Source organism: Chinchilla lanigera, unplaced genomic scaffold (assembly GCF_000276665.1).
Source record: "Chinchilla lanigera isolate Chin_1 unplaced genomic scaffold, ChiLan1.0 scaffold00016, whole genome shotgun sequence".
In the NCBI taxonomy this organism is placed as follows: Eukaryota; Metazoa; Chordata; class Mammalia; order Rodentia; family Chinchillidae; genus Chinchilla; species Chinchilla lanigera.
In genome coordinates this window covers 24953962-24975703 of record NW_004955417.1, presented here as the reverse complement: position 1 = coordinate 24975703, position 21742 = coordinate 24953962, and the positions used below count along the sequence as shown (strand labels likewise).

The following is a 21742-nucleotide window of genomic DNA, read 5'->3' as shown; positions in this document are numbered from 1 at the left end:
AAGAAAGTTGCTTAACTACAGCTTCTAAGGAGAGAACAGCTGTTTTCAAAACTCATCATTTCTTAGATAGTTCTAGACTTGAACTCTCTGGGGCTCCAGAGCGCCCCCTCTGGCCAGTCCTAAGAATGTAACTTGAGAAATATGTCCCTGCTTTGCTGCTAGGCAAGTTAGTGGGAGCTCTCAGGTGGGTGTGAATTCACATCAGAAGTATATTTCATATGTCTCAGGGGCAGAGGGCATCATGAACTGCTAATCTCCAGGGCAAGGGCGAGGAGAGAGACAGGAACATCTCCAAGGGTATCAGTTTCACATTGGTTTACCTACCTTTCGGCCCCCTGCGTCCCACTTTGCCACCTTTTCCCTCTTCTCCTGGATCTCCTCTTTCACCATCATCTCCTTTTAAAACAGAAAATGAGAGAGAGGGAGAACCTTAAATAGAAACCTAAGCTCATTCTTCCCAGGAGAGGGTGAACATAGTTGAAATGCACCACACAGCTCAAGATCTTGCCTTGGAACTCAGATGTGAGAATGTACCTTGGCCACATGGATTGGACACCCAAGGAAAAGCGAGAAACTTTCACTATATTTTCTCCTTTAGTGTTCTCCACATGCAAATCTAAAATGTTGAGGAACCTTCTAGAACCTTCCAGATAGGAGGAGTAGCGACTCTGTGTGAGTAGCGATTTTCTTAGTCATCAGTGAGTGTAGCTTTAGCACCTTGAACCATCAAGAAGGGCTGAGTGAAAGGTTTAATGAAAGGCACCCTGGATTATGAATCAGCATTCTCAGATTTTGCTATCATATTAGTCACTAATGGGTTCAACAATCTTTGATAAACCAGTTATTGAACTTCATGACTTTGTAGTAAGATAAGGTTAAGCTTGAGTCTCAGCACCCTTATTCATTATCTGGAGGAGCCTGAGCACGTGGTATTTCTCTGAGTCCCATTTTGTGCACTTGCAAACTGAATTAGTAACACCTACGAGGGGGTGCTCCTAAGAAGTTCAAAGTAATATAGAAGACCTGGGCCACAGTCATGCTTAGCAGTGGTGGTCATTGTTATTCCTTCTTTTTGCTGTGGTTTCCTCATCCTTAGGGTGGGGATTGTATCTGCCCTCCCAGCCTCACCCAGTTGTTTTTAGGATCAGCAAGGTAAGCAGATGAAGTGCTTCGCAAATAGCGAGCACAGCTCACACAGTGTTGGGTCCAGGCACCTATACTTATCACCATAGCAACCTGAGGATGTGAAGGACTCCTTTCTGGTACTGGAAGAAAGATGGAGAAACAAAAACTTCTTAAGGACAAAAGTGAAATTCCTGGAGTTAGACAGTTTTGAGGAAGAGAAATTTGAGATGCTCATGAGCTTTCCCCTAAAAATCTATAAACAAACCATTTCACTCTATAGCTGTTTGTTTTCCCTGAGAGCAGAATGTTACAATTTTTAAAGAGAGCAAGAACAATGACAGGAGAGTCAGATTTCCAGATTGTGACATTGGCCAAGCATTGAGTACTTCACAAGAGAACATATATACAGTACTTGCAGGTAGATGACTGGTATGGCCAGACCAGAGGAATGAAGTGTGGATTAGGAGGTGGTTTTCTAGCCAAAGTTAACAGAGAACGTCACTGAGTGCTGATAACCTATACTGCACTAAGGCTATGACAGGAAATTGTCACAGCATGTCTAGGAGGCAGAAACTATCGCTCCATTTCATAAACAGAAAAAGATGAGAATCTATGTGATTAAGTTTCTTAATTGCCAAAGACCATCTTAGTGGTTGAATGAGAATTCAACAATGCTATGTTCCTGCTCCTTCCCCCAAGGTCCTTACAGTAAACACTTTTCCCTTTCTGCCTCTGTGACTCCCAGCAGATGGTAGATTTTTAGAGAATTTGGCACTTTGCTAATTTTACAGAGAGAAAAGTGGAGATGCAGAAAAAAAATTTCAGATTTTTCCCTTTTTGAACAAGAAAGAAAGTAGACGGGGAAAACCCAGTTTTGCTCAATAATTTAATTCATAGGAAATGTCTTGAAGTAGGTTAGAATGATTGAGATCTGACTTTGCCTCTCAGTAGTTGAGGAACCTTGGGAAATCCTGTAACTTTTCTGAGGTTTGTTTCACTCATTTGTAAAATGAATCAATTAACATCTATCCCTAGAAGAATTTTTGCAAGGGTAAAGTTGAAGCTATTTTCCCACAGGAAGTCTGCCCAACCACTCCCAAGCTGGGCTACTTTGTCTCTTTAAATTTTTTTTTTCTTGCTTAAAACCTCACATGCTCAGTTTATATCTGCATATCCCTGACATCTTTCTGTGACCTGAGGTGTGGGTGAGATCATAAGTGATTTATTCTAGCACATCTGAAATTTAGCACATTGCCTTCTGGTATTTAATAAGTGTATGAGGTATCATCAAAAATATGGTGAATGCTAAGATTCAAAAATTTTTTAAAGTGAAAGAGACATTGCCATTCATCCTCCTTAAAGACTCCCCTTTGATTTGAACACATTTATCCCATCATTCTTGCCTCTTTCTGAAGCAGTTCTGGAAGTACTCTTTCCTGAGTGTCTTTAGTTGTCCCATCACGGCAGCCTCAATGTCCTGTGTTGATTAAAAATGTTTCCTTTTCATGATCATTTTGACTTTGGGGATGAGCAAGAAGTAACAGGGTGCCATATTTGGTGAATAAGGTGGATACGGAAACTTTGTAATATTCCTGCGAGGCTGCCTTTTTGTTGGATGATACTCAGCAGCATTCACCGTGTTTTTGACCACATCTTGTAAAGACCCTCATGAACGAGGACTTCCAGAACTGCTTCAGAAAGTGGCCAGAATTATGGGATAAGTATGTTGGAAGCAAGGAGGAGCATTCTGAGAGGGATTAATGGTAATGTGTCTTTTGTTGCAATAATTTTTAAAAAATTAAATATTTGCTGTATTTTTTATTGTACCTGGTAGTAGAATTGGCTATGCTTGTGTGAACCCTAAAACATTTTACCAGTGAAATAATAGTATTATTGAGTACTGCATGCCAAAATTATTCTTCGTTTTTGACATGCACTCTTTCATCTGATCCCCACAACTACCTTGAGAAGGATATTACCCTGAGCTCCATTTTAGAGATGAAGAAATGGGTCACGGAGAGGTTGATATAATGTATGTAAGGTCACATGGCTTATAAACAGTAAAGTTAGGTTTCAAACCAGGCCACTGCTCTTCCAAACCATTGTTCTGAATAAGCTCTATGATCTGGAACAAATTCCTATCTTACCTTTCCTGGGTCTTGGACTGCTATTCTGAGGCAGGGAACCAAAGAGGCATGCCCTCCTCACTGAGAGATAAGAGCATAAAGCCACATGGATGCAAATATTGTTATTATTTCTCTTCCTTCTTCCCTTTCCTATAATTAGCATCCCCATTCATTCTTAGCAACTATCTCAGTGGCAGCAGCCAGGTGAGTGGCTTAGGCATCTGCTGCTCCCTGGTGGCTCCTGATGGAGACTGTGACTTGTGAAAATAGGATTATTGTTCTTGAGACCTGTGAGCCTGCAACCAGCCTGGTGGTGAGCCGGAGGCTGGCAGAAGTGCAGAAAACAACTTGTGTCCTTGCCTTTGGCGTGGATCCTGGTTCCATTGGTCCTTGGAACTTGTTTTAATGAGAGCAGAAGCGACACATAAAAGCAAGCTTTGGCAAGGACCCCCAAACCTCACAGAGGTCTCATTTCATCCTCTATGGGATGGTTCCTTGGATTAGTAGGGCTATTTAGACTTCTTTTCCTTCATTTAAAAATAGTCATATTTGAAAATTAGATGAAATAAGCTAATTTCACTTTTATAGAAATGATGATTTGCTTGGGCCCATTCAGACCATTAGCTTGCTGTGATAATCCTTCTAGCAGAAGTCCAGCAGAGCACACAATTGATCAAATTTTCTTAGGTAGGTATTCCTTTTTGTAACAAGGAAAAGTCTTTTAAAATGAATTCTACTTTGAAATTAAAAGGCTGAACCTAGGTCAGTACCCTGGATGCAAAAAAAGTGATTATTAAGAATTACAGCATGTATTTTAGAAAGGTTAAGGAAAACTCGTTTAACTTTTTTATCTGTTTTTCTTTTTTTGTTTGTTTCTTTCTTCTTGAGACAGAGTCTTACTCTGTAGCTCAGGCTGGCTTTGAACTCACTATGTAGTCTAGGCTGGCCTCGAACTCATGGCCATCCTCTTCCTTCAGCTTCCTAACTGCTAGGATTACAGGCATGCACCACCAGGCCTGGCTAAGGAATTCACTGGAAGCTGTGTTTTTCTGTTGTCCACATAATCTTAGATACTATAGAGCAGTTGTAAGGAATCTCTCCCTTCACTGACCCTACAGTTCAGTGGGATGGGTGGCATGGTATCCCTTACTGATGAGGCAGAAAATGCAGACTAAAACATGTCCTTCCCACTCCTACCTACATCTTCTACCCAAATATGCCAATTGCACTCTTATTTCTGGAAATTCCTGTAGTCATTTTGATTATTCTCCTATACACTGGACACACTAAAGGGGCCATATAATGGGCCCATACTTTTCCTTCTCCAATCACTTTGCTGAAATACTCAGGCATCTTGGGAAACTGCTGTTTGCCTCTCACTGGAGGCAATCCAGTGAGAGCGGGAAATGAGCACGTGGAAAGAGAAGCAGAAATCCACTTAGTTTATTATTCTCTCAGTGCCTTCTCTTACACCCTGGCCTGAGTATCTCCAAACCAGTTACCTCCACACAGCTGTCCAAAAGCAAGGAGCACACACTGTGAGGCTAAGGGTATGCCCCCTTGACTCATTGCACTTCTCCAATCTTAGTTCCCTCATCCATAAATAGCGAAACTAATGTTTAACACAGCTCATTTGGTAAACTCCTCTGTTTTTATGTTAATAAGAATAGAGGGGAGGTACAACAGTGATTATTCTTCTGTATTCACTCCCTTTAGCCCCTCCTGTAGTCATTACTTACTTTTTGACTTGACTACAAGCTTTGCTAACTCTTCAGTATGAAAACACTCTCATCCGGAGGGATAAAAAGACACGTACTGATGGGGATTTAACAAATATATATTGAAATTGTTTTATCAACTTATTCTTGCTGAGTTTTAAAAAGACAGTCAATTACAGATGTGACATATCTTCCTTAAATGTCCCTAAAAGGTAGAAACAGTCTCCTATGCAAACATCTCACCATTATATCAACTTGCTTTTTAATGGGCTGAAAGTATTTGCTAGAATCACATGTGTGGAGTACAGCGATCTCATTTGTCTTGAGCCCATCCTGCTGTGCTATGTGCAATCCAGTGAGAGGAAGAAATGAGCACTTCAAAAGAGAAGCAGAAATCCACAGGAGAAAGTCTAAGCTCTTTGAGAACAAATCACGGTGGATAATTCTATTTTTGCTTTTGAAAGAACTACTAATAAGTAAATCAAGAAACCTCCTTGAACAGAGTAGGCAGAAATGAACGAACTTCCAAATTTTCAAATTCACAGAAGGCAGTAGATCCTGGGAAGGTGCGGTAACATATTGATTAAGTCCAGGGGCTCTAAACTTATATACCCTAAGTTCCAGACGTCATCATGCTGCTTTCCAGCTGCTGTAGATCGGAGGTTGAACGGCCCTTGATGACCCAAGTGTTAAGAGTTTTGGCCCCACGAGGGCACCATTGGCAAGTGCAGGAACCTTTAGGAATCCAGCCCTGGTGGGAGGTGCGAAGGTCACTGGGGGCGTTGCCTTGAAGGAGATGGCAGAACCCTGGTCTCTTTCTCTTCCCTCTTCCTGCTCTACCTTGCGCACTCCACCTTTGCCTTCTGGCCACCCTACTACTGGAGATCTAAAAGTCATAGTTTGTCTCAGTGAAGGACTGGAAACTCCAAAAGCAGGAATCAAAATAAACTTTTTTCTTTGTAATTATCTCAAGTAGTTTATTACAGTGACAGAAAGCTGATGAATACCCCAGCTTTTTAAAATCTTAAGTGCGATATTTAACCTCCCCAAATCTCTGTTTACTTCTCAGTAATAGGAAATAACGAGAGTATCTGCCTTTCCTAGAGCCTCTCATGGTGAGGGAGAGCTATTCGCTTGGAGACACATGCTCCTTTGATTAATTGCAATCGCTTTGGCATGGAAACTATGGGTAGATACGAAGCCAGTCAAAGGGTTACTTTATCTCCTGTCAAACGTGCTGCTAAGACATACCCAGCATTTTGTGTATCACTACTGCTGATTGCCTGCAGGGGGCAGTCTTTAAAATCTAAAGGATCCTTTGCCCTGGGACTGGCACCAACCACTTGGTGGTGCCAGGGAGCCCACAGGAGGTGCCAGGCCTCTGTCAGCACAGCCCGATGACCTCCAGAGGTGGCAGTGGTCATACTCTGCAGCAAAACTGTGGACCTGTGGTGCCACTGCATCACAGCTCTGTTCTCAGCTGAGACATGGAGTTCGGTTCTCTTCATATTTCTTTAAAAGCATGGAAAGAACGCAGCATGGTTAGTAAATGAAGAATGACTTGTTGATGTTATGTCTTGCTGTCTTTATTGGGGTGCAGCAGCCTGTCTGCAGAAAAGGGAGGCCCAGCCACGGCCAGCCTGCTTCAGAACAATAAACAAGAGGAACAGGAAAAGTATTTACGAAACAGCGGAGCAGGGTCCTCTAGGAGATTTTTCTCTAACTTGATATCACACAGTCATGATGAATGTGCATGAAATAAGGTCATTCGTGTAGAAAAATGAACACTTTTCCTAACACATTTAAAGTGTTCCAAAAACAGTGTTTATTCTGGGCCTAAGTAAGGATGCGGTAACGAAAGAATCAACTGCGTTTTAGTCCTCAGGAAATTGCCTTTAAGTAGGAAAGCTGTCCTAAGGAGAATCTCATAAGAAAGATAGCAGTTCTTTAAGAAACATGTAATTTGCCCAAAGGCTTGGGTATCAGAAGCCACACATCTATTAGAAGATAGGACACTTGTTCACATTCCCACTGGAAGCTTTCTGTGACAGATGGAATGGGGATATATATATATACACATATAAATTTCATGTACACACATATCTGTAAGGATTTAAGCTCAAATCCTAATTTACTAAATAACAACTCCTTAATCAGATACTAAATAATTTATACTTATGCTTTAATAAATAATAGTTTAATAAATGATTGAATTTTAATAATTTTAATAAATAACTTGTCATATTATTTAAAAATTATTTAAACTTAAAATTAAATCTCCTGCTAAGTAATTAACCTTTCTCCTTCACTTTTTCCAGCCTGGAAAATGGGGATAATGACCCTTTTCTGAAAGATTCAGTGAGTGTATGGATGATGCAATTCACAAAACAGCCCCTTTTCCTGATGAGCCCTCCCCATCCATAAATATTACAAGTGCAATGGGCAGCTCCAGCTTTGTATTTCTTGGTATCTGCTCCCTGGGCTTCTGGTTCACAGTTTTCTGTAGGTAACCACACTCATTAATTCTCAACCCATATGGTTTGGATTCTGTACATGGAGATTGATTCTGAAAGTTGACCTGGGGCCCAGTAAGAACATGTAAGTTTCAGTTTGAGGATATTTGGGGAATTAGTTAGGTGTCACAGCGAGGATAGATGGGCATGGAAGAGTCTGTGTCTCCACTGGAATAAACATACATATCAAGGTATGTGCAGAGAAAATCAGCTAACACAAATTTGTTATGATGTCAGGGATGATTGGTGGTAAAATATCCTCTCCAGTAAAAGTTTGTATAGATTTTCATCTTCTGTTGAACTCTATGTACCTTACAGGCCCAGCTCATGAATTTTCTTTAGGTACAAACGTTCTGCCTCTCTCTTTCTCTTGAGCAGTAGAATTAAGTTCATTCTTGAAGGCCACTTCTCTTGCACTTCACAACATCCTGTACCATGGTGTGTCCCAGAGGATGAGACAGGTCTGAATGACATATCACCTCCTTTGTATTCCTACACTCATTTAGAGTTGAAGACACAGTAGGTGCTTGCTTAATAAATTCTTTCAAAAGAAAAGGAGTAAAATCCTTGATGACAACATGGATAAATATGAGCTTAATGACAATACAGTCAAATGAGTTTGTAACTGATTGAGATGTCATTCTCAGTAGTGGCTGATTAATAAATTGACTGCACCCAGTCTGCTGCGAGGTCTCTGCTGATGTCCTATGATCCATTACTGCAGTATCAACTAGTATGGCAGGGCACAAAACATTGTCTCTACCGCTACCCTGTACCCCACATTTTTGTTTCCTTTTCTAATTTGCCATTGTCTCTAATTAATTTCTCATCACTGAAGCCTAATTCCTGACACTGACAAATTAAAGGAGGAGAGGTTTATTTTGGCTCACAGTTTGTAGAGGTTTCAGTCCATGGTTTGTTGGCTCCAAGGTAAGGAGGAATAGCAGAAGAGAAACAGCTCATGGCAGGGCAGACAGGAAGCAGAGAGGGATCAAGGGAGGAGGAGGGAGATAGATCCTTTCTGGCCATGCCACAATCACCCACCTCCTCTGACAAGGCTTTACCCCCCAACAACACATTCAACTGTAAACTCATCAGTAGATGAGTCACCTATGATGCAATCAGCTGCCCAGAGCCCCTCCAATGAGCGCATGAGGCTTTGGGGGATATTTAGATAAAAACCACAACAGTCTCCCAATATTTCTCCCTTGTTATACTTTGCCACACTCACTTCCTAAGCCTATTTTGATCATTGTCCCTTCCTCATGGCCATTTTGATTCCTAATATTTTCCATGTTTGTCCTTTTTTTCCTCCTCCTGTTACAACTACCATTGTTACCTTTTCCTGTTCTCAGTTCTAATTTTTGTTCTTTACAGCTGATTCCTAAATGATTTCCATGGTGTTGAATTTGCTGATGTACCCAAAGTGCCTAGAATGTTTTCTGTTCAATAAACAGTTGTTTGAATATTGGTTTCCTTGGATCTCACTTCATTTTTCCAAGCCATCTTGCAAATTAATCTTTATAAAAATCACATTTGCATCATCCTACTGCCCCGCTCAAAATGTTTGACAGTTCTTCTGTGTTTATCTGCTAAATCCACACTAGTTAGTCTAGTATATATACTTTTAGGTTGGCATCAAGGGAAATTTTCCACAATATTTTTTTGGTATTGACTACATGATTTTGTACCTCCTGTCCAATCTGTTTATTCATCATTCATCATAATGTCTTCTAGTCCCTGCCTGCACTGAATGACATATCTTCTTTTGTTTCATTTGACGTCTGTCTATTCAGACAAGAAACCAAAAAAACAGCCATAGATGACCATACAAGAAATTCAAAGTTTTCCTGTGGTAGAAGATATTATGTATAATATACTAAGCTTGTAAACAAATAGATGATAGACAAGAAAGAAACATTACATTGTAAAAAATGAATGGTAATCTTAAAATACAAAGGACTTTTGCAAATTGCTTTGCAAAAATGACAATAAGTGAAACACAAAGACTGTGCAAATATTTAAGCAATAAATAATAGATAATTCCATTTGACCCAGCTATTTCCTTTCTGGGTATCTTCCCAAAAAAATTAAAAACATCACACCACTGCAACATATGAGCACTCATACTTATAGTAGCACAATTTATAGCAGCTAAATCTTGGAAACAACCCAAATGTCCATCAACCAAAGAATGGATAAAACAGATTTTTTTTAATATACTGGAGTGCTACTCAGCCATAAAGAAAGATTAACTGGAGATTTTTATAGGTAAATAGATGCAACTTGAGACCATACTCATAAGTGAAATAAATCTAACTCATATGTGTAAACATCATATTGTCTCACTACTGTGAGAAACTGAATGTGTAAATAAGATCCAAGATGTACAATAAATATTGTAAATTGGGAAGAAACCGTCCAAAAGAAAAGTCAAACTGTAATGAAGGAAAGGAAAGTTTCTCTTACTTCTTTGAAAAGAAAGATTTGTGCTAACACTATTTGGACAAGCTATCATGCCTATATCTTATATTCTGAATAACTACTACAAAGACAATAATACACAAGGTATTAATTATTGTAACTCTCCTGCTAACCTGTTTTGAAACTCTGTTTTATTGTTATTTTTAATTTTTCTCTTTGACATAAAGAAACAGATGAAAATGCTAAGACTACACATTAGTCAGAGAAACACATACATGAAAATTCCTATGTTATATTTCACCATCAGACTTGAAGACACACAGTTGGAAGTCCTCACTCATCACTCCTGTAAATTGCTACATTCCTGGAAAAATCCTATGTCAATAATGATTAAAATGAAAAAGTAAACAAACTTTAACTTACTTTAAGGAACTTGTTTTATAGAAACAACAGTAAAAACAAATGCATGTAAAAGAATGTAGTGGAAAAAATGGAAACATAATAAGCAATCTGAAAATTTGTCACCATAAAATTAAAATCAAAGATAATTGTTACATTGCACTGGCTCAAGTTGTAGTGAAGATACAACACGTGTTTATGAGGGTAGTACAAATCATGAGTTAGAGAAGGCTGTCCAGTAAGAAATGAGCTCCACAGTGACACTGTGTATAAAATTCTTATTGCAGAATAGTATGCCTAGTAAGATACCATTTAGAACAAGAAAAAAAAGAATAAACACAGAAAAAATACTAATTCCAAGGTATCACTGGTGGTTACATGGGAGAAATAGGCCCAGAAATTGAAGGATAACAGTGGAGAGAGACCATTAGCTGTTCTTTTGCAGAATTTTGTGCATGTTCCATGTTACAGGAGGACAACATACTTTTGCAATTTGAAAAATACATCAATAATAATGTCAAGTGAGTGATGGTCTTCATCTCCCTGAGTCCTACTTCAAATTAATTTCTAATTTCTCTGAATCTGTTGATAGATTTATTTCCTTAGTAATTCATTATCTGGTTACTTGTGATTACTCTCTAATTGCTGCTTGAAGTATTGTGGAAAAAATGCATTCTTATTGAACTGTATGTATTACTGTCAACTACTTAAAGTTGTTTGTGATAAGTGTAGAACACGTTCTTGAGTGTTGTTTACTCACTTGCTCACTCACTGAACACATTTTTTCACTTTTTATTGGTTATACTGATGCATGTATTTCACTTTTGACAAGTTTGTACCTACACATAACATACCTTGATCATTTTCATCATTTTCACCCTTAATGAATATCTGATTTCTACTAGCTATTGAGCTTACTGTTGGGTCCTAGGGATTCGGCACCATCTTGGATAAGGTGTGATCTCTCATAAAAAGTTTGTGCCCAGGAGGCATTGAATAAAGTTTTAAAAATGTGTAAGTCACTACAGGGAAATTGCAGTGTGATTTGTGGCCATTGAACAAGGTGATCCTATGGGAAGGTCACCGGCACACAAGTCGGGAGAAGTTAGCTTTACTCCTCTCCGTTGTTCCCGAAGGTATCTTCCACTCCCCACCCCTATTTCTACATTCCTAACAGTTAGATGAGAAAGGATGTAAGAGGATAAGCAATGGTTTTCATCACTAAAGACTTCACAACAGACCAGAGACACATTGGCAGCAGTAAATGCTGCACACTTTGCTTTTGTACCTGCTCATCTGTTCAAAATTAAAATATTAGAGGCTGAGGAAGAGCAGCAGAAAGTCTCATGTTAGTACAGTTGCACCACATTAAAATAATATTCACATGGTATTGCTTTTCCTAAACATGAGGAGGCAAGAAAAACCATTCTACACAAGTTTTGAGCTCCTTTCACTCTGGAAAAATAAAATGTCATCTCAGGCGTGTTTCAGTCTAGGGCAGCAAGTCAGGGTCCTGCCTCTGCACCCCTGTGTGAACTTCATTTCTGTGTATCCGCTTGGTGTCCATGGCCTGGCTTTGGCTCTGTCCCACAGCCACTGCTGGACTGGCCAGCTTCACTCCTCGAGAGACTAGCTTTACACAAAAAGACCGGACACACAGCTCAGACGTCTCCCTCTGTGTGTGTCAAGGTCTTCCGGGTTCTGTGGGATTTCACTCCTACCTGGAACACACTGCCGCACTGCCTACCTCTCTCCCTCTCCTGACTTCCCCGCTGGACATATGGGCCTCCTCTCTCTGGTTCTCCTGTCATTTGGTCACCCAGCATGTGATCTGATGAGGGAATGATGACTTTGTTGTAGCTTTTGGCTCTGAATGGCAATTTTTTTTCTGAATACTGGTTCATTCCATGCCAGACAGAACAACATTATCAAACAATACTTCTGACTGTGCTCAACCCTATAATATCTTATCACACAGTGGGTACTGGCAAATCAATGACTCTCAGAATTGAGGAATTCTTGAATGCAGGGAGCAGTAAGAATCATTGCTTCAAAAATTTTTGTATCTTCTATGCTAGCTTTCTTATTAAAATATAATTTTCCTCGGATGAGATTATGTCATTTAACAGATCTCAGCATCCCTCTCATCGGCTGAGTTTGTTAGGCTTTTCCCCTTGTAGTCAGGGAGTTACAAGGGCCAAAGTATTTCCATACAGAATACTTGCTCATAGCTGTGCAGTCAAATCACGTGCAAGAGCAATGTGTTTCAGTTTCCTTCTCTTTAAAAGAGGAGCAACGATCTCTGTATATCAGCAGAGCTAAAAAGTAATCTGTAAATTCTAAAGACTTACGTGCCTGCAGTTTGTTTAACAGATACGAGTGCTGTCAAGTGGCCACAAGAGACCTGCGATGATATCTCCAGAGTTTGCAAATCAAGCACAATCACAATACATTATAGGAAAAGCATTAAATTATTTAGATGCTACTACACTTGATTTCTGCATGTCAGGTTTGTACTGAGTATATTTACAGTGCTTTTCTAAAAGAGCAGACAAGGCTATAAATTATAATTTTGAGGATTTTGTAAAATGATACCATAATGCAGACCCCATATATGATGTGACAAAAGCCAGGCAGACTGGATATGAATGGAATATCATGAGAGGAAGTGGGAGGCTCATAAAGCCATTCTAACAGTCACCAAGTTTCTACAAGCAGAATTTCATAAATATAAGAAGAGTAAGTGTCGGATGAGTTGTGCCTGACTTCTATGTGTCATCAGTGACCCAAGGTCAACACAAAATCCTGTGTAAGGTAGAATTACAGCTGAAGGGATATGTTTCTGTACAAAATAATATAAAAGAACAAAACTACAGGAAACGGTCTCACTGTCCTTTGGGTTTTGGTAACCTAGAGTGCAGTCACGTTTACAGAGCTCTTAAAGGCTTTACCTGGCTTACCTCGTGCCTCACCACAAGCCGTACCGCTATCGTGTTCATGTCACTGATAAGAAAACTGAGACTTTGGTTTAACGCATCTAAAAACTCACTTAACCCTTATCCTGGTCCCAGGAGTGTCTATATTGTTATTATTCCCGGAACACCAGTCTCTATTGGAGCACTACAGAGGGAAGCAATAGTAGTGAAGAGAAACTGAGGTCTCAAGTTTATGAGCTGTTGAAGAGTAACAGTTGACTTAGAAATGGGACTCAAAACAGGAAACTACAGGAAGGATCAGCAGGTGGCGCCCTTTTCTTGGTGGGTTTCTACTTGAGCAGCCACCTTTACAATCGAGGATCCTGTCTTTAGGAAAGTGGAGAGAGAAGAGAAAGTGATAGCGATAGAAGCTAATGAAAAACATTATGGTAACTCAGCTATGAAACTGAACGTGTTTTAATTTTCAAAATAAGCGTCTGATGCCAGGTGCGGTGGTGCACGCCTGTAATCCCAGCACTCAAGAGGCTGAGCCAGGAGGATCACCACATGTTTAAGGCCAGCCTGGGCTATGAGATCCTGTCTCAAGAAACAAACAAACATACAACCCTGAAACACCAAAATCAGCATTTGAGCTGAGAAATATCCTTATCTCTGTTTGTTATGGTTTACATCTAGAATGTGTCCCCAAAGGCTCAAGTCTCACATGTTCAGAGGTGGGAATTTCGGACAGTGATTGGATCAGGGGACACCACACTCATCAGTTGATTAATTCATCCATAACTTTGGAGTCTGGGCTGTGAGGAGCTGGGGTGAGGTTGGAGGTGTGGTTACTGGGCCATGTCTGTGGAGGGCATCTTTTTCCTCTGGCTCTTCCATTCAGTGCTTCTGGCCACTGCAAGGGGAACAGCTTTCCACCACCGGGCCCTTTTGCTGTGATGTTTCTGCCTTAGTGTCAGTCAGCCATGGACTGAAACCTCTAAAACTGTGAGTCCTAAACCTATTCTTCTTAAAATTGTGCGTGTCAGGTACTCTGTCCCAGGAATAGAAAAGTGACTAATATACCATTCTAAATGTGAGGGCATCAAGACATAAGGTGATATAACTAGGTAAATAGCAGAGCTCAAATTTGAAACCATATATTTCTATCTCCAATGCCCATGGTCTTTGTCACCATGCAAGTGTGTATTACTACGGACCCTGCTAGCAATTGGGACATATCCAAGTAGCTATGTAAGAGAGTGGAGGACATAAATAGCATAGGTGCAAATGTGCCCTTATTAAAATGAAACAAGCAAGTCTTTTTATCATTACCATTCACTGCCTCCTGGATCATTTTAATTGACAGTTTTTATTCTTTCCTTCCTGACCTGACTTTGAAATGTTTCCTTATCATCTACCCAAATAGAGAAGAGCAAAAAAAAAAAAAAAAAAAAGCAACAATCCCAAACTTTTGTACACTACACTATCAAATACCTGCCATAGAATATCAGGTTAAAGAAGCCAACAGAGCTAAAATATTAGTCTGTAGCTATGTATAAAATGTATATTAAAATACATAATGAAACAGGCTAATGAATTAATGCAACTGAACAAAAGATTTTGGGAAAATGCCTGCTTGCTTAAGCTCTCGGATAAAGTCATCAGAAAGGAACAGCCAGCTCCACTTACAACCCGCAGATGGAGTGAAAGTTGTTCCGTGCCATGTTTAGATATTGACTTCACAGAACTCTTTTTCTAATGTTAATTCCTAAGAATGAAGGATAACTCATGTTTGATGAGAATACTAAAAGGTGAGGAGAATTATGGACCATGGCAGGATGGAATAATTCCAGGAATCTGGAATCCAAGTTCTAGCTGTAACTCTGCCACCAACTGGTAGCTGTGTAACCTAGAACAAGTTATTTTACCCCCACCCCCAATTCTCAGTTTCACAAAGTTAAAAATAACTGAGGTTGTACCAAATTATCTGCGTGAGTTACCTTGCAGGTAGTAAGACTTCCAACCTGAATGTGAGAAATCCAAACATTCCTGAGTGTATCTGGCCTTCTAATGAGAAAAGTCACAAGAAGGCCTTCATGTTGGCAGATGGGAAGTGTTTTGGGAAATAACCCAAGTTGTGTCAATTCCTGGGATATAGAGTCATGGCAGGAAAAACCTAGATAGCCAAGTAGAAGTCTACTTCAAGTAGAAGTACCCAGATTTGGTAAGAAATTGCCTCAGAAAAGGGGGGGGGGCTCCTGAAAGCTTCCCTTGTGGCATAGCCTCTCATGGTAAAGAGGAAAGACCTTGTACACTCCTCATGTTTTCTGGAACTCACACATGTGCTCTGGTCATTCCACATGTGGATTCCCATGGTCCTCAGTGGGACCCCTAAATAATAGCTTTAGTCCAGGCATCCCCCAAGGGCCCCTCTGGCTGCTTAGAAGGGAGATCAGCCTGGCTGGTGCACATAGTCTAAATATAATGGAACCAAGTTCTCACCCGCCCCTGCAGCTCTAGGATGAAAGGGCGAATGCCTTAGTAGCAGTGTTCCTGGATGCAGTGAGAATCTCACCCTAGGGAATGCACTTGCAGCACACTTTTGGCTGGGCTAGGCTGGGCCAGGGTTACCAGGGAACTGGTGGCACAGTTGTACTTAACAGAAAAGCAGCGGCCACTGCTAGAAGGGTTCTTTGGCTACTGGAGAACAGGCACAATGACAATGCCCCCCAGGAGCAGCCCTTTTTTGAAATAGCAGTGACACTTTTTAGGAGTGCAGGACATAGGATATTTTGAAGCTATGTTATTAGCTAAACTGCTGCTAAAGTAAGAGATGCTGGGACATTTGGGTTTGCTTACTTAATTAAATATAATTACTGAGCACCCACTAAGCATGGTAGATCAGAGCCAGGAAGTCTCTGAGGCCGTGGGAAAGCACACTTAGCAAGAACAGGGTCATCTCTGCTTCCATGAAGCTTGCATTCCAAGTCCACAAGAGAAGGTCACTGCGGAATGAGTCTGTGGAATCAAGGATCTGCCTGGGACAGAGATCAGGGGGCAGCAGCGCAGGCAGGCAGGGCTGAGCTGTGCAAATGGCCTGGAGCTGTGACCTAAGGGAGGAGCAGGAAGGATCCTTGGGAAGATCCAGGGTAAAGATGGATCAGGCAGGGGCTGGGGATTTAGCTCAGAGGCAAAGCGCCTGCCTGGCAAGTGCAAGGTCGTGAGTTCGGTTCCTGGTACCGGAGAAAAAACAAAAAACAAGACAAAACAAAACAAAAAAAGATGGACCAGGCAGAGAGGATGGAAAGAGCCCCTCCCTGAGGCAGGAAAGAGAGTCAAGGCCACTTGCCCAGAGGTGACTTCAAGGACAAAAGCAGTTTGCAATGATGAGGGAGAAGTTGGGAGAAGCCAGGTAGAAAAGGTCTTATGGGCCACACACACACAAATACCGTTGAAGGAAAAAGCTCCTACGTTAAAAAGCTAGCAGAAGCCAAAATAAGGAATAGGGGGCACAGCGTTACTTTCCAAGCAGACTAATGAAGCATTGAGCTAGTGATCAAAGATGCCGTCCCTTTCAGCTTATTTTAGTGTCCAAGGCAGCTGTTGGGCTGGAAGGTGGCATGAATTCCATGTTCTTAGGCATTTCCCTCAGGTCTTGTCACCAAAATGTGACCTGTGGACTGTGTTTCTCATCCCAGTAAAAACTCATAAACCAGTAGATGCCGTGGTTGATGTTAGGGCCAGAGCCAGAAGGCCAGGGGTCAAGTTTAACCTGCCTGACTCCATCTCCTGAAAGACCCTGGCCCTCCTCTCAGCCTCGCTGAGCTTGTGCTCTTATGCTTAAGAAATTCTTGCCACACTGGGCAAGTGGGTATTAAACAAGACGCTGCATTTTAAATTTCTTTGACATTTAAAAAAGCATTTTCCACTTATTTCTCCCTACCTTTAACACCCATAAATTTCTGGTTGGTTTCTTGGCATTGTTCTTTTTCAGTTACACCACTAGAGGTCAGAATTTCACATAAATTGCTAAAGGAAACCACCACTCTAGAAAAAAATAAAAACAACTTTTTTTTTCCAGCTAAGCAACATGAAGTAATAAATTGAGACATAGGAAGAAAACCACTGCTAATTTAAATGAGCTAGTTTTGATAATTGGAACAATGTCCTCAAAACTGTTACTGAATAGGGAGAAGGAAAGATAAACAGAATTTGTTAAATATCTATTTATGACATCTATACAACTTAAATTTATATTGATTATTTTATATTATTTTAAACACAAGTCTCTGCTGGAAGTCCATTCTGAGAGTGAAGAAGCTAAACCACAGGTATAACAACATGCTGAAGATCAAACAGATGGAATCCAATGCCTTTTTTTCCTGTAAGTCAAGCTCAGGACATAGCTCTGTAAAACTGATGTCTGTATTGTGGACAAGAGATTCAATAACTGGATGGTATTATTGTCTTTTACTTGCAACTTTAAGTAACTTCTTTAGTCTCCATTCTCCTCAGTGAATTTAGAGTACATTCTGTTTACTGTTTATTTCCCAGGGTACCTAGACATTTCTGAGCCCAGTGCTGCAGGGGTAAGAACATAGTAATGAGACGCTTATCCGAGGGCTGAGGGGGGGGGGGAATAACGACTTTGAGTGAAGGAAACAACATGTTGAACAAAAGCTATAATTCAGATTTAAACTGTTTACCTAGTCATTAACAATTTTTTTTTTTCATTTTGTAGAGGTAAATATACAAATCTACCTTGTTTGGGGAAAGAGAGAGGCTGTTACAGGACACCTGAAGGAACGAGGTCCAGCGCACAGTGGTTTATAATGGAGAGAGGGCTCCAGGATGTGCTTTTTGCTGTATCTGTAACACCTAGTGCAGTACCCAGAGCTGAGGAAAGGCAGCAATAAATATGCTCAGCGGTTCTTCCTGTGCACATGTGGGCAATCATAAAGACAGAAACAAGTCGACTCAGTGATGACCCCCGGAGTCTGCCATCCACACCCAAGCTTGATAAGTAGATACCAATCCTAGGATTGGTTCTTCACCTAAGCTTTAGACACGCATCCGGCAAGGTGGGCGGGACTTCCGGAATTGTAAACTGTCTATGCTAAGAAGAGAATTTAGAAAGCATTTGATGCAAAGCTCCCAAGTTCCAAGGATAAAGAAGAAATCACATATGAGTCCATAACTGACTTAGTTCTGGAACCCAGCGCTCTAAGCACATCTCCCTCTTCCCTGATGCCTTCAGAGCTTCCTCCTGCCAAGCTCTAGCTTGTAATTTATCTTATACACCTACATGGGCTCTGGAAGAGAGTTAGAGGGATTTCTATTGTTTGAAATCATAATATGATTTCTAATGGGGAGGCAGGGTTCTGAGTTGATGAAGAAATGAGGATGGGAAGATTCGTGGTGGAAGAAGGTACGGTGGCACAGCACTCTGAGAGGCTGAGGCAGGAGGATTGCAAATTCAAGCTCACTCTGGGCAACTTAGTGATTTAGGAGACTGTCTGCCCTGGGTTCAATCCCTAGTGTCACAAAACAAAAATGAAAAAGATTCCTATGGACATGTGGTGATATGCAACAAATATTAAATATGAATTGAAATCATAGAATAAAATAAGATGGTTTCATAGTTTTTAAAATATACTCCTTGCCTTTTTCTTGGAAGCATTTAGGATTATGAATTATACTTTGTAACCTCTCAAAAGCAAGCACTGGGATCCTTTGCCTAAGTCTATGCTAAACATTTTCTCTTCTTGTTCTGTACTCTGCTTATTTCCGTTTTCCTAGAAGAGTCATGGCTAAGACCTAACTCAATAACGACCTTCTCAAAAAGTCTGCTCTGACCTTTATATCCTTCTTGATGAATTCCCTAACTCTCCATCACTCATGGCACTAACATTATCTAATGTACCCGTTGTGCCCAAAATATTGCCTGACACTTAATAAGTGCTCAGCCCATGATAGCTGGGTTGGAATGAGTAGAAGTGTTGGATTGGAAAGCATTATATTTTGGATATTATTTTAACAACACTTTAGTGTTTTGAACAGGTTGAAAGCCACAATTTCTTACACTGATCCCATTTGCACAACCAAGGCAAACATTCATTTTTAGCATTATCCACAACACCATAGGCACAGCACAAAGTTTCCTGCACTCCATGGGAATGCCGGTAATAGTTTTAAGTAAATACTTTTTCCAACAAAAACTTTCTTTTCTGAACACTTGCCCTCCCATTATTCATGTGTCCACCCCAGAAATGATATAGAGGCTCCAAGGTCTCATTTTTCCTCCCTGCATTCATTTTATAATATCAAAGGTTAAAACTTGGATTACAATCTTAGGAGGGAATTAATTCACTGATTAAGAACCATGCACTTTAAGCAATACAGATTTAAGTAGCTGGCAAACATCAGGCCACGTATTTTTTATTTCATTTCGAAGGACTTTTTTTTCTACTTAAAACTTTAAGCAGCTGCAATTCTTTAGCCCCATTGCCTGGAGAAACAACATGAATTACTAATAAGAGTGCACCAGTCTGCAATGCAATGACCACCTTCAGAGCAAAAGGGTAAGAGCTGAAACCAAGAAAACAGATTCTTTTTTTATCAACCCGTTGCTTGAAGCATATTTGGACCTTGGACCTTGACTCCACTTGAAAAACTTTGCAATATTCTATCATTCTTCAGCTAAAGGCACTTGGCCTCAAAGACTCTACTTTCAAATAAAGAAATGTTCATTTACATCCTACCTGCAACCCTTAGCAACAGAAATTCCCAGCTTCTATTGCCACCTCGGAGCCCAATAATTATGAAGTAAAAGTTTACTTCAGATTTAATTTTTACTTTTCTGAACCTTTGCCTAAATACCTTTACCAGAATCAGTAAGAGGAAGGACAAAAAGAAAGCAACCTGAGAATAGAGGCAGATGGTCCTAAAGAAAGCTTTCCTGAAGACTGCTGCCTTGGTGCACACCTTCCTCTGGGGCCTGGTGGGAGATGGACTTTCCCCCTACCCTGGTGACTTTAATCAGATTCCTGCTCCCAAGGTCCCACCTCCTCCCACCCTTCTCCTACCTAACTTCAAGGGAAAGCTTTAAGTAGGAAATAGATTATTGATTTTCCTAAATCAAAGGAAAGTAGGAGGAAGCGAGGGAGGGGGGAGGAGAGAAATATTGACAGGTTGGGATGGGACTGGGAGATGTGGGAATAGATCAAACTTACACAAAAATGCGGGTTTTCCTTCCTCACCTTTGGGTCCAGGTGAAATAGCATGTGTGGCACAGACTTCTGCAGTCGGGCGACTGTGAATGTCCAGACCCAGACTCTGAATTTGCAGGAGAAATAGCAGCAGGAGGATGAACTGGTTGCTTCGAAGCAAGACTCCAGTGCCGTTCATTTTTGCATCTCTTCAAAAAGGGGTCTCCCAGAAATGCCAAATGAAGAGCTGTATCTTAAAAAAAGTGTGCTGCTTCAAGGAAGAAAGGGAAAGATCTGGAGCACATATTCCAGAAAGGGTTACAGAGGCAAGAAAAGAGCCTTCTCCAAGTTGTTTATTTTCTCAGTATCTCCGATGGACCATACATTGTCCAGACTGTTTATTTTCAAGCGACAACTGTTTATTGAAAATTATCTCTGAACTAAACACTCGAGTGTGTGGCTCAGGAGAGACAGCCCTGAGGGCAGAGGGGAGAGAGATGCTTTTTGCTCAGTCCTTGAGCATGCGTGGCATTTCACCGCTGGGTCCCAGGGCTGTGAAAGAGAGATTCCTACACATGTTACCCAAGCACTATGCATGGCTTTGGGCTTTATTTTTTTACTTTGAAGAGAATATTTAAAAAATGAGCAATAGCAAAGTAAACAAAACAAAGCAAGGACATTAAAAATGATATGGGGTTTCAAATCAAATGATAGGGATTAACAGTGGTTGTTATATTACATATTGTTCTGTTCAGTGAAGTTGCTCAGATTACCAGAATGGAAGATTCTGAATGGAAGAATGGAAGATTGATCAAATCACTAAAGGGAATAAGAAAGTAATAATTTAAAAAAGCATTAGGGACAATACAGAGTTTCACTAGACAGGATGATAGGAATTCACCAATGGTTGTTATATGGCATATTGTTGTCTTCACATAAATTTCTCAAATTACCAGATGTAAGTATGCAAAATTGGTCAAAATATATAAAAACATTTAAGCATTAACTGTTCCTTTCAATAAACCACCAGACATCAGCAGTACAGTTATCCCAGCTAGCCATATGCATATATATACATATAGCCTTAGTACTTTCTTTCTTTCTCTTCTTTACCTCATCCCAGTTGTTTCTTCCTTTGTGCAATTTCTTTCCCTTTCATATTATCTACTGTACATTTTGTGTTTTATTTTACTCTTTCATGTTCTTACACTAGGGAGACAATATGATGTTTACACATGTGGGTTCTATTTATTTCACTTATGAGTCTCTAGTTGCATCCATTTATCTATAAAAGCCTCTAGTTTATCTTTCTTT

The 21742-nt window shown here is 40.4% G+C and overlaps 1 protein-coding gene across 1 annotated transcript in view; it reads right to left on the bottom strand.

Moving 5' to 3' along the window:
* Colec10 (collectin sub-family member 10 (C-type lectin)) overlaps positions 1–20735 on the bottom strand; it is a 39220-nt gene extending 18485 nt beyond the window's left edge. Inside the window, exons 1-2 of the mRNA XM_005381907.1 lie at positions 20480–20735; positions 325–396 (exon numbers count right to left, since the gene is read on the bottom strand). Of these exons, the coding sequence (XP_005381964.1) occupies positions 325–396; positions 20480–20627 (220 nt within the window). The 5' untranslated portion in view covers positions 20628–20735. The remainder of the gene's footprint in view (positions 1–324; positions 397–20479) is intronic.
* Positions 20736–21742: the final 1007 nt, after the last annotated feature.